The sequence below is a fragment of the Kogia breviceps genome, chromosome 14 (genome assembly GCF_026419965.1).
Source record: "Kogia breviceps isolate mKogBre1 chromosome 14, mKogBre1 haplotype 1, whole genome shotgun sequence".
In the NCBI taxonomy this organism is placed as follows: Eukaryota; Metazoa; Chordata; class Mammalia; order Artiodactyla; family Physeteridae; genus Kogia; species Kogia breviceps.
Genome location: NC_081323.1, coordinates 85,308,164 through 85,325,976, shown reverse-complemented (window position 1 = coordinate 85,325,976; position 17,813 = coordinate 85,308,164). Strand labels below are relative to the sequence as shown.

General features: G+C 44.8%; 1 protein-coding gene across 4 annotated transcripts in view; it reads right to left on the bottom strand.

The window, feature by feature from the left end:
* Nucleotides 1–15,528, bottom strand: part of SMURF1 (SMAD specific E3 ubiquitin protein ligase 1) — a 101,742-nt gene extending 86,214 nt beyond the window's left edge. For all 4 annotated transcript variants that reach the window (XM_059036773.2, XM_059036777.2, XM_059036778.2 and 1 more), the window contains exon 1: nt 15,239–15,528. In XM_059036773.2, coding sequence (XP_058892756.1) covers nt 15,239–15,293 — 55 coding nt within the window. In that variant the 5' untranslated portion in view covers nt 15,294–15,528. The remainder of the gene's footprint in view (nt 1–15,238) is intronic.
* Nucleotides 15,529–17,813: the final 2,285 nt, after the last annotated feature.

Genomic DNA, 17,813 nt, shown 5'->3' with positions numbered 1-17,813 from the left:
TACTCTGATGTGGCTTCAATTATTTTCCCCATTTTTATAGCTGGGGAAACTAAGAGACGAGGTCACTTGTCTAAAGGCACAGGTTGGCTCCAGTCCAGCTCTTAACCACCCAGCCTCACTGACTCCACAGAGGGAAGAGTTTGAGGGTCTGAGAGAGCCAACCATTCCTTGGAGCATGGGTTCGAAGCCCAGCCAAGCGTCTTCTAAGCACTTTTTTTTTTAAAGGAATATAGGAGTAAAAAATACAGAGCTCCAGATATCAAGAACAGGTATTGATTATTAATTCAAAGCCTTTATTACAAGGAAGGGTTGGTAATCACCTGAGAAAAATTATACTCTTGCATAAAAACCAATTTTCTCTCTTTTTATACATCCTGAATTCAATTTATAATTAACATGTATTTTTCTTCCTTAAAAATATTCTATTATCTCTAGAGAAATGATATAAGAATGTATTCCTACGCTCTGTACCTAAATTTTATTTAACTCAGTATTGAAATAGTCCCAAATAAAATAACACCCTACAACAAACCAGAAACAGTCTATAATACAAATCGACAATGAAATTTGTTGGGGTAAATTCACATACAAAGCTACCATTCCTAACACCTGGCAAAAACGTTTGGCACTTCTACAAAAATACATCTTTTAATTCACATTACTACAAAGAGGGCATTCTTTTTTTTCAGAAATTCATTAAATGGTATTGTCTACTTATTTGTTGGTTGCCTTCCTAGCATTTCTTTTCCTGTTCCCTCAAACGTCCTAGTCCTATATGTTGGGTGAGACTAACATCATTACTGGATTCCAAGATGGACCCTAATTCCCATCATCCTAGCTCAGAGCCGGACACGTGACCCAAATTAGGCCAATCAGACAAGAAGATTCAACTCCAGAACTTCTACTCTAGGCATGACCTAGTGGGGAAGTGTTCTCTTAACATCTCTGCTAGTTAAAGCCAGAAGCAAATATCCATGGGAGCTGCTGGTAGCCACATCCTACCTTTGGGACACAAGGGGAAGGGACAGCGCAGAGTGGTCTGAGGTCACAGCACTGAGAAGTGGGAAAACCAGGTCCTTGCCGTGCCACTGGAACGACTTTTGCACTTTGCTGTTAATTTACTGAAGGAAATGCTTTCTATTGAGACAATTTAAGCTAGGTTGTCTGCTACTTACATCTGAAAGCATTGTTTTTTAAAACTAAGAAAAAATCAGTACAGGAAGTGTGGTATTGTAAAGACAGAAGTGAAAATGTGAAATTGGCTGAAGAAAGGAGACAGGGTAAAATTCAATGAACCCCTCATGGACCCAGCCTGAGCATTGAACTATCTTTGAGGAAAGAACCAATCAGGCTGTGGCCTATGGCCTGTTGTGCCCACCAAGACTTCAAGGAACATTAAGGTACTCAATAGGAAAGATGCAAGATAAGGCAAGCTTCCGACTCCTCACAGCATTTAGTAAGGACCTTTGAGGAGACAAAACGAAAAGGGAGGAAAATATGCCTTTGCTAAAAGAGGGCCTTTCTGCTTCAAATCGCAGTCCAAGGGGACCGAGAGATTTGAAGAGAGAAAACAGGATAAAGAGAGGGAGGGAAGTGGTAGCCTTGGCAAGAGATAAGACCGTCGGGTAGGGTGGGCAAAAGAATCCTGACCCCCAGGCATCCCCCAAACACCCCTGTGAGGTATTCTCAGCCTGAAAATGGGAAACATCATTCGAGATGTTACTGCAAAACATCCCACGGGCAAGGGACAAATTCAAGATGTCCCTCCATCCAACCACTTATTTCCAACAGCCCCGAGGGAAAAGCAAAGGAGAAAACGAGGAAACCAAACGTTATGAAGATGGGCCAAATTCTAGACTTGGGAACATTTCAGGCTTTGGTTCAAACCCCTGGAACTGCCCAAAGTCCAGGAGCAGACTAGGTTTGGGGGTGTCACATGGTCACAGACCTCCCAAGCTGAGCTGACAGCAGGCTGGGATTGCCCGGTTCCCAGCCTCTGTCTCACTCTGTGGCCAAAAAGCAGCAGCCTACAAACACTGCCCCCAAGAGGGGTGTCCTCCAGTGTCCACCTCAGATGTGGCCCTGGAACCCAATCTACAAGAAGGTCCTTAATTCTTTCAACCAACAAGTGCTTGTGAACACGTCTGTGTACCAAGCAATGTTCAGTGGGAACAGAGACATAAATAAGACATCTGTAAGCAAGGCTGCACGCTTCACGGAACTTACATCCTATGAGGGAGCTACTTCAATGGCGTGGTCAGGAAAGGTCTTCCTGAGGAGGTGACACTTGGACTGGGAACTGAATGACAAGATGGACCAGCCATGGGGGAAAAAAAAAAAAAAAAAAAATCAAGGGAAAAGCATTCGAGCATTTCATTAAAAAAGAAGACAACAACGAAGACACAGAAGAGGAGGAAGAATAGAGAAAAATAAAGGAATAATTCATGCAAAATCCCTAAAGCAGGAACAAGCTTGCCATGTTTTACGGCTGGGTGTCTGCAGCCTAGAGAACAAAGGGAGAAAATGACACAGACGAGGCCAGAGAGGCAGCCGGGGCAGGATGACCCGGGGGGAGTTTGATTTTATTCTGAGTAGGAAGCCACTGGAGGACTTTAAAGAAGGGAATGACATGATCTAATTTCTGCTTTGAAAAGAGTTTGAGATGGCGAACAGAGCAGTGATTGCCGGGGTCCCAGGGATGGGGAAGGGGTGGATGTGCCTTTAAAGGGAGAGGACCAAGGACAACACAGCACAGTTCTGCATCTCCATCGTGGTGGTGGTTATACAAATCTGCACATACAGTTGGTGAAATCCGACCTGTGGATGTACCAATGTTGACCGTCAGTTTGTTTTGATATCACACCATACGTATGCATGACGTTAAAAACGGGGGAGGCATAGTAAAGGGTACACAGACCTCCCTGTACACTTCTTTGCAACTTCCTATGAATCTACAGTTACTTCAATTAAAAGTTAAAAATATTTTGCAAATTTGAAAGTTGCTAAGAGAGGAGATCTTCAAAGTTCTCATCAAAAAAAAGTTTTTTGTAACCGTGTAAGGTGATGGATGTTAACTAGACTTACTGTGGTGATCATTTCACAGTGTCTACAAATATCAAATCATTGTATTGTATGCCTGAAATTGATACAGTGTTATATGGCAATTATACCTCAATTTAGGTAAGTAAATAAATAAGAAAGCTAAAAGCATGACTAAATCACATTTAAACAAATCCTAAGATAATACTCATAATATTTGACTCACAAAATGCAAGTCACTTTATTTGGGGCTTTAGGGAGAACAAATGTGTTTATGATAATAAAAGATTAATTAGAACTCACGTGGCAACTGTGTGAAGAGTGTGTATCTATTTCTTCTTGGACCAAAAATATTGAATTTAGGTTTGTAATATATTAGTCTATACGATTCTCTGTTAATATTATTTTAGACTTTTTCTTTTGGGGGGGGGTACGCGGGCCTCTCACTGTCGTGGCCTCTCCCGTTGCGGAGCACAGGCTCTGGACGCGCAGGCTCAGCGGCCACGGTTCACGGGCCCAGCCGCTCCGCAGCACGTGGGATCTTCCCGAACCGGGGCACGAACCCGCGTCCCCTGCATCGGCAGGCGGATTCTCAACCACTGCGCCACCAGGGAAGCCCTGTTAATATTATTTTAATACAGTACTAGTTATTTGCAAAGAAAACAAGTCTGAACCTACACAGGAGATCCCAGGAAGGAAACCTGGTATGTAGACAAAATATTACCTACATAATAAATTAGAAATTATTCATAGAAACAAGATTTTAAGGTTTCTGACTAAAAAATTTTTTACCTTTTTCACATTACATCCAAATACAGACCTAGATTTTTTAATATAAACATATGTTTTCTAGTGGCTGAGGGTGGCCCTAGCAATCTGAAATTTAACAACTCACAGGTGATTCTGACCCACACTAAGGGTAGGTCATTCATTCTCAACAGGATAATGTTGCCTAGAAGGGTGTGAAAATTGTTTCTTGGGAGAGGAAAAAACCTTAGCTTATGATGCTTACACCAAAGCTCTACCTTACCTAAAAAAAAAAAAAAAAAAGAAAGAAAGAAAAAAAAGTTAAAAGGAGAAGATGTCTTAGGCTTCCACTTAAGATATGGATTGGAGAAAAGTGAAAGCAGAAGCAGAATCACAAGGTGGTATTATGCTGCACTCACCAAAAGGGTTAAAAGAAAAAAGAAAACACCAAGATTAGCAACAAAATGGAGCAACTGGAACTCTCGCACGCGGGGATGTAAATTGGTACAACCACTTTGGAAAACTGTTGGCAGTTTTGTTAAAGTTGAACATATGCCTGCTCCATATGACCCAGCAAATCCGCTCCTAAGTATACACCTAACAGAAATGCATATATATTCTCACCAGAAGACACACACTCAGATGTTTATAGCAGCGCTATTCATAACAGCCCAAACTAGAAATTACCCAGTCGCCCGTCAACTGGTAAGGGGGTCAATTATATTTAGTCTGACATAATGTAATACTCTACCGCAAAAAGGATGAATAAGGTACAACCGCACAACGATATGGGTGAATTTCACAAATGTAATGTTGAAGAGGTCAGTCACAAAAGAATGCTTACTGTATGGTGCCGTTAACATGAAGTTCAAAAGCAGGCTGTTACATCGGACAGTGATTATCTTTGGGGGTGGGGGGTAGAAACTGGGAAGGTAGCTTGTGGGTATTCCAGATACTGGTAATATTCTATTTCTTGATCTAGATCAGAGTTTCTCCAGCACTACTGACATTTTGGACTGGATAATTCTTTGCTGTGGGGGTCAGTTTGGGGCATCGTAGGACGTTTGGCAGCATTCCTGGCCTTGACCCACTACGTGCCAGTAACACCCACAAAGTGGCAATGACCAAAAGTGTCTCTAGACATTGCCAGAAGTCCCTTGGCGGGCCAAACTACTCCCCAGTTGAGAGCCGCTGATCTAAGATATAGTTACACAAGTGTGTCCAGCTTATAAAATATCCACAAACTGGACACTGCCTTTTTCTGTACGTATATGACATTTCAATATACAGAAGCAGGGAGACCAGTTAGAAGACCATTGCAAGCATCCAACGAGAGGTGACAACGCCTGGGACCAGGGCGGTAAAAGCCAAGATGTAGAGAAGTAGAAAGATGCAGGAGATGGTACATGAGACAGAGCTGACAACTTCTAGAGGACGAGAGACAAGAAAACCAAGGAGGACACCGAAGTACTTGGTCTGAACAGCCGAATGGTTGAAATGGGCCAGACTAGGGTCAGAGCATCTCGGGAATGACTGCAGGGGGTGATCAAATTGTGAGTTATCCAGAGGCAGCCAGTGTGCTCTTCTTGTACAGGAGAACGTAACATGTGCTCACTGGGTTTCCTGATCCTGTGCCACCGTTGTTCACAATTCAACTTGTCACTGGCCATCCCTCAATCATCAGACCAAGAGAAGCTCCATGTAACCCTGACAGAGACAACTGGACAGCCTCACCAAGGCTCCTGGAGCTGAAGCCGGAGGCAGTGAACATAGAAGCAGGAGTGAAGGAGCCACACTGGCCGGAAGAAGGGCAGTGTCGGCCAGTCTCCTTCCGTCTCCACCTGAGGATTTCCCCAAGCAAGGACTTTTATCACACATGACTTAACATCGTTGAAATAGAGAAATAACTAATACTGCAGCCGGATGGTTTTGGTTACACGTAACACTGGAATAAAAAAGGTCGAGCAGCAGCTGTCCAAGCAAGAGTTGACGATGGTGGCAGCTGGAACTAGCATAAGGGCAATGGACATGAAGGGGAGACACATTCCAGATAAACTGCGGTGACAGAAATGAGAGGACAAACGTGAGGATAAATTAGATATGAAGAATGACCATGACGCTCGTTTTTTGGTTTGGGCAACTGGGTAGATTTAATGAAGTGGGGATGCCTGTTAGAGAGAAAGGTTTCTGGGGAGAGGGCATCAAGAAGACTGTTTTGGACACGTTAAGCTTAGTCTACTAGGCGTGTTTGGGGGAGAAGAAGAAGGTCATGTTTCCAACCTCAAATAATTGTGGAGAAAAACATGCTACCTTACCGCACCCCCAAAAAAAACTTTTCTAATTTTGTGAGTGTGGATTATCCTCAGTAAAGACTAAGAAAAGTTAAATCAACATCCCATGAGTATATGCAGGCCTTCTGCACGAGTATTGATTATTGTAAAGCATACGAATTTATTATAGTTGGATTAAGCGTGCTTCTGAGAATTTTTGTATCGGCCCATGAAACGATTATCCATTTAGGATGAGAGAAACTATCCTTTCTCTCCTGTAAAATGTGTTTTTAAAGACTAAAACAAATTGCATGCTATTTTTTTAACCTAGAAACAAAAACACACTTAAAAAACAACAAACCAAAAAAAAAACAAAAACTTTTTGAGGCTGGCTTGTATCTTGCCTCAGGTGAGGAAATGTTTATGAGAACTCTCTGGAAACTATGAAACACTGTACAATATAAGGCATTACAACTACTCAAAGTACAAACACCCATCAAGCAATCATCAGACCTATGATTTGTAGGTAATATATGTAGAAATACAATACAGTAAAACTAAGATTTTGATCCCAAAGATCTAAGAGAATAAAAAGGCAACAAATTATATGTAGCTATAACTTTGTCTGCTTCTACAGAGTCAGATATCAATATTTCTTTTTTAGGCACCACTAAAATTAACAAACAGGCCTCTTTAAAGGTTCAAAATAAACCTATTGATTATAAATACTTGGGAAATATACAAAATTATTATTGCTGGCTTATGCAAGTTAACACTTTTATCCCACTTTAGGGAGGAGGTTATTTTACAAAAACAGGTCAGAGATAACCCCAAGTGACATTCCAAATAAATGATATAAACCAGCACTATTATTCAGAATCAAGACCCCAGTCTTTCAAAAGGCTCGCTATAAAAAGTAGGTCTAAGTAGGATTAGATTCCTGAATCTGGAAAGAATCATTCAGGCCGGAATAAGTTTTTAATACGCTAGAACAAGGGCATTTGTTTTGGGGGAGTATTCTCAGTATCAGAATGAACATATTCTCTGGGAAAATGCCTGTTCAGACCTGCAATGTATTTTACTCTCTAGTGAGCAAATACATATAAACATGGATATATACCCTTAGATGCTATTTTAGCCCTTTAAAATACATTTGGCACAATTTGCATTTTCAGAACACCTACATTTGAAAACAATTACAATTAGCAATTAATATACTAGTTGCTCTAAGAAACTTTTCTTCTTAAGAGTTGTAGACTCTTTTTTTGTTTGTTTTTAACATTTTTAATTGTTGAAAAGCAATACATGCTCAAGGGGTGGGGGGAGAAAGGGGGCAGGAGGGGAGATGAAATAGTAAAAGGAATACAATAAAACCAAGTCTCTCTCCCTCATCTGGACCTTCAAGCCATTTTCCTCCCCAGAGGAAATCAGAATCAATATTTTGACAGAATCCTTCCAGTGATATCTATGCAGATAGATCTATAAATTTCCCTTTTATCTTTATTTTGTTTTATTACTCAAATAGTATGTACAATTTCCACTCTTCTGAATCATGCTTTTCCCCACTCAATAACATATCTTGGAGAATATTCCATATCAAAATACAAAGCACTATCTTATTCTTTTAAACAGCTATGCCTTCCTGGGGATATATCATAATTGATTTAACTAGTTCTCTATTAATGCGTATTTGTTTTCAGTCTTTTACAATTTCAAACAGTGCTACAATGACTTTGCACATAAGCCTTTACATAAATGTGTGAATATATCTGTAAGAAAAATTCCTAAGGGCAGAACTGTCAGATCACAGGATGTATACATTTATTATCTGATACCAGACTGCCCTTCTTACTATATTGTACCAATTTATATTCTCAACCAACAGTGTAAAAGTTTCTGCTTTTCCACACCTTTGTCATCATGACATATTTTCAAACTCTAGTCTTTGCCAATCTGCTAGATGACAAACTGTTTCACCCTTAGTTTTTTGTTTGTTTGGGGGTTTTTTTTGGCAGTGTTGGGTCTTCGCTGCTGCTCGTGGGCTCTTCTCTAGTTGCGGTGCACGAGCTTCTCATTGCGGCGGCTTCTCTTGTTGCAGAGCACGAGCTTCTCATTGCGGCGGCTTCTCTTGTTGCGGAGCACGAGCTTCTCATTGCGGCGGCTTCTCTTGTTGCGGAACACGAGCTTCTCATTGCGGCGGCTTCTCTTGTTGCGGAGCACGAGCTTCTCATTGCGGCGGCTTCTCTTGTTGCGGAGCACGAGCTCTAGGTGCTCAGGCTCAGTAGTTGCGGCGCACGGGCTTAGTTGCCCCGCGACATGTGGGATCTTCCCGGACCAGGGCTCGAACCTGTGTCCCCTGCACCGGCAAGTGGATTCTTAACCGCTGGGCCAACAGGGAAGTCCCTCACCCTTAGTTTTAATTGGTGTTTTGTTTGGAATGAATAGGGATGAGTGTCTTTTCACATGCTTGAAATCCATTTTCATTCTTTTCTGTGAATTGTCCACATTCTTTGCCAGATAGGTTATTGGCCTTTTTCTAATTGATTGTGAAAGCTCTTTATATATTAAACAAGCTTAACTTTCATAATATATAGATTACAAATTGTTTTTCCTAGTTTGTCTTTGGCTATCGATTTTTATCCATTTAATTTTTCCATGGAGAAATTTTCTATCCAACTACTGAAGTTTTTTTTATGGTTTATAACTTTTTCAGCTGCTCCTTTTGGATTTTAAAAGATATAAAATCATACTGCCTGCAAATAATAGGAATGTTGCTTTCTGATGTCTTTCTCTAGTTCATAACGATTGTAACAGTGTACATTCCTGCGTTGCTCCTGTTTTTAATGGGAATGCTTCCAAAGTTTCACAATTAAAAATGATGCTGGGGCTTCCCTGGTGGCGCAGTGGTTGAGAGTCCGCCTGCCGATGCGGGAGACGCGGGTTCGTGCCCTGGTCCGGGGGGATCCCACGTGCCGCGGAGCGGCTGGGCCCGTGAGCCGTGGCCGCTGGGCCTGTGCGTCCGGAGCCTGTGCTCCGCAACGGGAGAGGCCACAACAGTGGGAGGCCCGCATACCGCAAAAAAAAAAAAAAAAAAAAAAAAAAAAAAAAAAAAAAAGATGCTGGCTGTGGCTCGTCACACTACTTCTCTAAGGAAATTTCTGAATGCATAGAGAATTTAACAGTTCATTCTTGAGTATTATTTTTCCATGTTTATCAATAGATTCCATTGATTTTCTTCAGTGTCAAATACATCACTAGCTTTAGCACTTATGTGATTATTTAGGAATAAGAAATAACAGGAATCTATGACTTTGGATTTACACTGTCTACTCTAGAAATAATTCAATTTGATGGGTAGTTACTCCTCAAAATATTTAATCCGTATCAATTCCTCGCCTGATATAAAAAGGCAGGGACTTCCCATTACAGATAGGAAGACTGAGTCCCAAATAGATTATAACTCCACCCACCCCCTTTCTTCACTGTGGCACTTTGGGGAGTTAGAAATAAAATCAGACCTTCTGAGTCCCAATCCGGTGGTTAAGCCACAAGAAAGCACCAAAGCCTTTAGAGAATTGAGCAGATGCCCAGCGTACAAAGGAGAAAGCAGGCCGCCTTCTACAACCCCCTCACCCCCGCTACAGCTTCACAACATTCTCTTCCAGACTCCCTGTAAGCAACCTCCAAGTTAGACTCAGGAGCCTAAAACATCTGAAATGCATCACCCAGCAGCCAGCATAATAGGTCCGTTCTCCGTGACACATGATGCTGCTGACATTCCTTTCAGCTGCGATGGAGGTGAACACAGCTGGAATTACAGAGTGGGGCCATCACCAGACGCACTGATTGTACATTATTTAAGCCTTGTTTTAAGACAATAAGAGGATTTTCTTCCCTTTAATCTAAAAATATGGAAACAACATTTCACTTAGTCTAAGTATCTAAATGGATTCGATTTCATCTGTAGACACAACAGGAATTCTAACATTTTAAAAAGAAGATATGTCTGATTCACAGCGTTACGAGCTCTGGGGATTTTTTTGAGAGAGCTCGACAGCTCTCAACTAGATGCGGCGGATGACAAGCCAACTTAAGCGAGGGGCTTTCTCTCGATAAAATTCACTTACAAAACAGCAAGCAAACTAGTCGTCTGAGTTGTTCCGTGACAAAAAAACAAAAAACAAACATAACAAACCCACGTATATATTTTTTTTTTTTACTAACTCTCTGTTTAAAAACATTTAGCCACTGAAATGGTTGTGAAATAACCAAAAATTGATTTAAGTGAGAATCCTAAAAGTTAGGGTTTCTCACCCAGAAAATCAGAGCATGGCACAGACACCAAATTATTTCATCCATTTCAGAAGGTTTTTTGAACTTCCTTTTTGCTCTGAGTACTCAATAAAATGCACGATTCAGCTATTTTAACTTTTAACCGGTGCCCACAAACACGTTACAGAACAGCCAGGCTAGTGAACTGGATCAGTGAGCTGATGTTGAAATACTATGGGTCAGTCTTTCTTTTTTAACTCAGGAGGAAATACTTCTTCACAAGTGACTCAGGCCCCAGGACCCTCCTCGTCACCCAATGTTCCACATTAGAACCGGCCAATGTGACCAAACAGAAAAGGAAAATGTGCAGAAGAGAAGGGAAAACCTGAAGTTCCGACACAACTTTCATGTTTGCAAAAATAGGAGGTTTTGAACTGACAAAGAAATAGGATTGAAATAAAAAATGCTAGTTTGATAAATCACAACTACTATAAAGATACAGAGAGACAGAGCATACAAAAATAGTTCATTTCTCAAGCCAGTTAGGTGGGTCAAGAAGATTCTTTTTTTAATGGATTGGGGGGGGGGGGCGGTTCTTAAGACAGCACAGATGTGACCAAACGGCAAAATCAACACGAGAGGGACTTCCCTGGTGGTCCAGTGGTTAAGACTCTGTGCTCGATTCCGCGTGTGCTGCCACTAAGGCCCCAAGCAGCCAAATAAATAAATATTTCCCCCCCAAAATCAATACCAGAACGGGTACTTGGCAGAGGGTGAAGTATAAGTTTTGCAGCAGCATTTGATCCAGCCCATCCCACATCCTTAGATGGTTCGGCTCAAACAAGCACCTTGACTGCACCTGCGTGAACCTGAGGCCGACTCCAAGGAAAATGTTAGGCAAACTCAGGCGGGGCGTGAATGTTGGGTAACTAGTGATGACTTACTCCTTCTTATCACAGTTCCAGTTGTTAAAACAAGAGTTCTGCCCGCCTTACATAAGTCAGGTACAAATTGACACAGGCAACGTCTTCACAGATTTCTTAATCTTTCTTAAGAAAAACCTATTTCAAATCAATTAGGTCACCTGTGATTGGCCAATTAATGTTATAAACAGCTATGACTACAGACTACTTCTCTCCAAGTTGGATCACCTGGATGCCAAAAGAAAGTCAGCCTTACATTACATGTGCTATAACTCTAAAAATCGTTTCTATCTCCATAGGCTAGCAAGAAGGGTTCCCCTTCTCTACTTGGAATTAGAATTTTTCTCCCTTCTTGATATACAGTCACACACTCCAAAAAATATAAAAACACAAGGAGATCTGGGAGTATTTCAAGGCATAAAAGCACCAAAGAAAAAGCTTAGGCATTTGGTATTTCAACTGGTTAACATTAGAATAAAATTTAATTTGTTTGAAGAGCCCTGTGGAACCCTGAGCTCAAAATCCCATTCTTTTACCAAGGTGGCCCAAATAACGCGTTATCTGGGATTCATATGTGTACCATGTAAGAACAAAGTTTTTGCAAGTCCTGCTGGAATTTAAAATAAAAATGTTTCCAAAGTGTTTGATGTGCCAGGGGACTCTACAATGTCTGCAAGATAATGCTCTTCAACCAAGATCACTTGATTTTGTACATATTATGCTCCAAACCTACTGAAACCACTTAAAAATGATTTTCCTGTTAGAATACCACAAAGACATTCATTAAAATCATAGTCATTTCAATATAAAGACTCACACATTCTTCTACTAGTTTAGGCCAGCTTTCCAAAGCAGTGCAACATACAACCCAATAGTTTGCAAAAACAAAAAGGGATCCAGAGGAAGGGGAAAAAAAGAAATCATCAATGTAACTAACACACAAAAGTAATGCTTGACATAAATCAAACAGGAGGGCTGTGTTTTAACACAAATTCTGAATATCAGGACTGAGACTTAACAAAAGCAAGCATAAGCAAACGGTAATTTGGAATAAATAGGCAGACAAATTGACATATCCTCGAGAAGGAAAGAACGTTATAACGCAGTTGAAATCTCATTTTATATATTAGGAAACTGAGAACCCAGAAAGGTTAAATAATTTGTTCTATATCATGCGGTTAATGGCTGATCTTACAAGAATCGAGTCTCCTAATTCTAAACCCACCAACCGCCTAATACAACTGTGGACACCAAAGTTCTAAATACTCTTTTATAATCCAATGTCTTCATACTTTCCATTGAACTGTGCCCTGCGTGGTATTCGCTGACTGGTTAGAACAGCCCTCGTTTAAAAAAAACCATTTTTTCACATATCACACAGGGAAATAAACTCTGAAACGTGTAACAAAAGTACACACCTCTTGAAAGATGGCTTCCCAAGATGTCAGAAGTGCAGAGATTTCAAACTCCCCCGGACAAGCTCAAAGACGAGGCCAAAACCTATTCTACCGCCAACAAAATACCTAGTTCTGACGTTTCCGCGTAAATTAATGTCCATCAGACAACTGGCATCAAGGGCGTCTGCAATCAACGCGGAATTCTCAACCGCGCTGCAGGGAGGACCCCCCTCACAAAGCCCCTCAGGTCATGAATAACGTCAGCTGGGGAAAAGGGAAGAGGCGTTTCGGAAAGAACACTCATCACCTGATCCTGCGATAGCAAACACCATCCAAAAGCTCTTCAAAGCATTTCTGCATCCATGACATCTAAATTTCTGAGTCCAGAAGTAATTTGGGAGGAAGGACAAAACCTCCACTCCAGGAGGAAAAGGCTCACATCCAGACCTGCCAACTAGGCTTGATTAATATATAAATACACCTGCCACAAACGTAATTAAAACAGAGTCCTTCTAAAACATTAATCACATTTCTACCGCAACTCACAAAATCAGTTACTTCTGCTTTTAACAAGAAGACTGAAACTAATCTGCTGTCGGTTACTGATTACACTGTGAATGAGAACCGAATGAAAGTTGTCAGTAATTACAAGTTTTACAAGCATTACGAAGTCCAAAACGTGGCTTTTATGTAACCATAAAAATAAGAATGTATATACTGTATCTACATAGTGAGTGAGAGTTTCCTACCAGCCCTGGAATAAAGAATTATGTTTCTCCAGAAATAAAGATCCCTGGGATATACCTGTTACTTACAAAACCAGGGTCTGGGTTTGGGTCCAAATCATTACCTGATCTGACTGTATTATCTGGTCATAACCTGATCTGACAGCTTTATACAAAAAAAACTATCTCCCTTTCCTTGAAATAAAAAATGTATCATGCAACAGCTAAGAACTCTCAGAGGAAATTTTCGTTTGAAAAAAAAAAAATCACCCATTGTTGTTTTCAGGGATTTCACCAATAATTGAGGGCCATGCATTTGCCATAAAGTGTCCAAAATGATCATTCTCTTCTTCAAAGAATCTGACCAGACTGACTTTTAAGTCACTGAACAGAAAAATCCAGGGGAAAATCCCCAACAGGGATTAGCCTGAACTTTTTATTTCCTTTCCAGAGCGGGAAATATTCACGCTTGGGAAGTCCCCCAGCAGAACCGTATTTGTAACACTAAAATCTGGCCTCAGGTGTGAATTTAAACGGAAGACGGGGCAGCAGACCCACAGGAGTGGGGAGAGCGAGAAAGAGCAGATGAGGGTGCAGACTGGTCCAGGATCTCTGGAGCCCGCTAGCGAGGGGCAAGCCGACAGACACCGCTGGCAGCTACACACACCCGAACCACCACGTCGCAGGCCCAGAGCAGAGCTTCGCGCTCACCCTTGAAGGTTGCACTATGAGCCACCTAGGAGACACGGGCATTTCATTGAGGACTCAGTGAGAGTGAATCAAGGAGTCTGCGTTAGTGCAGCTGCCAAAGCCTCCAGAGTGTGCGTGGGGTGCGGGCGGGGGGGGGAGGTTTTTCAAGGATGCTGGCGGGTGGGAGAGGGGTGACGGTAAAGGAAAGAACTGAAGAAGCACAGTCAAGAGTAGGTAGTGGCCTGGCCTGAGAGAGAAAGGAAGTGGACTAGACTGAAGAGGTCTGGACCAGAGGGGAAGTGAGAACAGGACCGGGAGAAGCTACGAGATAGGATTCAGGAATTCGAGGCTGAAGGAAAGGGTGGAGGCCGCCAGACAGAAGCAAGGGGGCGGGGCTGGGAGATAAGCGGGGGCGGGACTAGGTGGAAAATGGGGGCGGAGTTGGGGGGGGGAGTGAAGGGGGCGGGGTTGAAGAGAAGAAAGGGGCGGGGCCCGGAGGGGAGAAGCTAGGGGGCAAGTGGGGGGTGGGGAAAGCTAAAGAACGGATGAGGGATGGGGTGAGAAGTCAGTGGGTGGGGGGGAAGACCTGGAGGGAGAAGCGAGAGGCAAGGCCAGGAGGGGAGAAGCGAGGGGGCAGGTGGGGGGAGAGATAGGGAAGAGCCAGAGAATGGGAAGGTGGCGAGAAGCGAGGGGCGGGACCGAGAGGGAAAAGAGAGGGGGCAGGTGAGGGGAGAGGGAAGAAATCCTGGGGGAGGAAGGGGTTGAGAAGAGGGGAGCGGGGCCAGGAGAGGAGAAGCGAGGGAATAGAGGGAGAAGGGAGCGAGGGGGATGGAGGGGAGGGAGACGGAGGGGGTCCAGGAGGGGAGAAGTGAGGGGGCGGGGCCAGGAGGGGGAAATCGAGAGGAGGGGGCAGGTGTGGGGGAGAGGAGGGAAGCGAGAGGGCGGATGGGGGTGAGAAGCTAGGGGGCGGGGCCGGGGAGAAGCGAGGGGGCGGGACCGGGAGGGAGCAGCGAGGGGCACTCGCCGAGGGGGGCGACCAGGTCCTGGGACAACGGCCGGCGTGGGGGAGGGCCACTTCCCCAGGGCGCCCTGCGGGAAATTCCGGAGCTGCTTGAGGGGCCGTGCGGGGTGCGAGTGGGCGCCGGGTGTTGGCGGTGGCCTCCCGCCGGCCGTACCTGTCAGACGGATCTTGATGCTGGAGCCGTTCCTGCGCGTCCCGGGGTTCGACATCTCCCGCCAACGATCAGGCAGCCGCGGATCCAGCGCTGCCGCCCCCCGGCCCGGCCCGGCCCGGCCCCGCCGCCGCCGCCTCAAGGTTACGGCTCCGGGCTGGGCGCCGGGGTCCGAGCCGGGACACAAACTCCGCGGCCCAGGCGTCCGGGCGGTTGGCGGATGGTGGAGCCGGGGGATCGGCGCTCGACCCGGCGCCCCCGACCGTCTCTCGCTCCCAGCCGAGCCCAGTCCGGAGCCGGAGCCGCCGCCGCCGCCGCCACCACCACCACCACCACCACCACCACCTCAGAGCCGGACGCCCGCCGCCCTCGCCGCTTCCGCCGCCACCGCCTCCCGGAGCCGCGCGCGCTCCCGCCGTCGTGCCGGCCCGGCCCTGCGCGCGCCCGGGTCGTGCAGCCCCACGCCTGCGTGCGTGCGTGCGCGCGCCCGCGGGGATGGCTGGGCGGGGCGCGCCGCGCCGCGCCGCGCGGCTGCGTCGCCCGCTCAGCCCAGGGCGCTAAGGGTCCGGAGTCGGTGGCCGGGCTCCCTGCACCCGTCGGACCGGGAGGCGGGACGAGGAGATCGGGGGCTGGGGCCGAGCGCTTCGGAGGCCCGCGGTACCCGGCGCGGTGTGCAGAGCCGCGGGGCCGGGAGCGAGCGCCGGGCACACACCTAGGCGGGCGGGACGGCTGGGCCAGCGCGTGGTCGCCTTCGATCTTCGCCACATTCTCGAAGGGAACCGGTTTGCCGATGCGAACGTTGAGGTTCAGAGAACGGAATCGATTTTCCAGGTCTCTCACTCAAGGCTCTGAGCTCCTGAGAGCTGTTGAAGGGGGGCTTCCAGGAAACCGTGGCCTGTTACTACACCAAGCACTTGCACGAATAGGCATGCAATCCCAGTTTATTTACTTTTAGTAAAGAGCGTCTAGACAACGCAATTTCAAGGGAGGGACTTCTCAAAGAGACAAAGTCCCCTAGGTGTGTTCTGGGCAACTAGTGCGCTGTATTGACCCGTAACAAAGTTGCCAGAATCGCAGGAAGTGCCATATATGGACAAGGTAAACAAGGTGCGAGAGACGGATAGAGAGGTAGATAAGATGTTTGTCAGTATCCAATCTGCATACAGTGTAGCCAAACAAAAAGGGAGCTTTACGGCCTGTGTTTCCGTGCCTTCTGTTAACACTTCTCCCACAGTCGCAGGATAGAACTAAAAGCTCATTATGCTTTCTCCAGCAAACAAAGTCCTCTGTTTGTTAACCCGTTACAGAGAGGAAATGCTGTGTTGATAGAGAGGAAAAGCTGGGTTTGTTCATCAGACTTGTTTTTGACCCACTACCTGATTCTTTGAATGCCTTTTTTGGCTTTTGTCCTAAGGAAACCAGGCTCTGAGCCCTAGCAGCCATCCCTTGCAGCCAGAGCCTTTTCTTGGGGTCACAGTCTTCAGAATAGATCCCTCTTCCTGGAGCCCCTTGACATGTCTACCTACTCAGGCTGAGCTCAAGACTCTCTCCTGGGCTGGATTCAAGGCTGCCTCTCAGCCTCAGTCAGTGACATAAAAGGACAGGCCTAGATCGTTTCTATGGCCCCTTGCAGCTCAGACTTTGATTCTAGTGAAATAGCCAAGAATACAAACTATGTTGAGTCAACAGAGCAGTAGATCCAGAATCCAGCTCTGTTTCTCTTTGAGGCAATCGTCACTGAGTTCCTGGATCGGAATCAATCCATTTAGATCCTGCAATGCCTCAAGTAACCCCCATTCTTCTTTCAGGAGGGTCAGTATTTCTCCCTCTGCTGCTTTCCCATATTCAAGAAGTCTCTTCTCTGTAGACCAGACTAAACGTCTTTCTTTCTCTGCTTACCTGAGTGCCGGCCCCTGTTCTTACTTCAGCTGTTTCTTACCTGAAAACCTTTCATTTCTTAACCTCATTGTTTTCTTACCTTCCTAGACGTCTGGGCCTTTTCTTGTTTCCTCAACACCTGAGTCAGGCCACTTCTGGAGGTTACTGGATTGCATTTCATTTATCATTAACAAGTAATACATGGCTAGGGACAAAGAACATAAATAAGTCAGAAGCTCCAGCACTTCCGAGGCTCTGTTGGTTGGATGCAGACAAGAACTGAGAATGATACAGTGATGGAGATGTGCACAGAGGCTAGGAATAGGACCATTCTACCTGGGAGGAGAGAGATGGGAAGAGCTTAGAAGAGTCACAGAAGATCTTGATCTAGGGCTTTAGAGGCAAGTTTAAGTTCAAGTTTGTTGGGCATAGAGGTGGGGAAGGGCGTTGTAGACAGAGGGAACAGCATGTGCAAAGGCAGGAAAGTGAATGCATTTCCCAGCACAGTTTTCAGTGTAAATGCAGTCTCGTAGCTGCTGGATCTTCTCTCCTTACACCCTACTCCATTAAAAGTTGATAGAGATGATAAAAGATATTTGCCCACTTAAAAATCATCAACCACAACTTTGTGCTAAGGCTGTAGGCAAGCCCTTATATTGAATTTAAGATGTACCTTGATACCATTTCATTCTGTATCAGA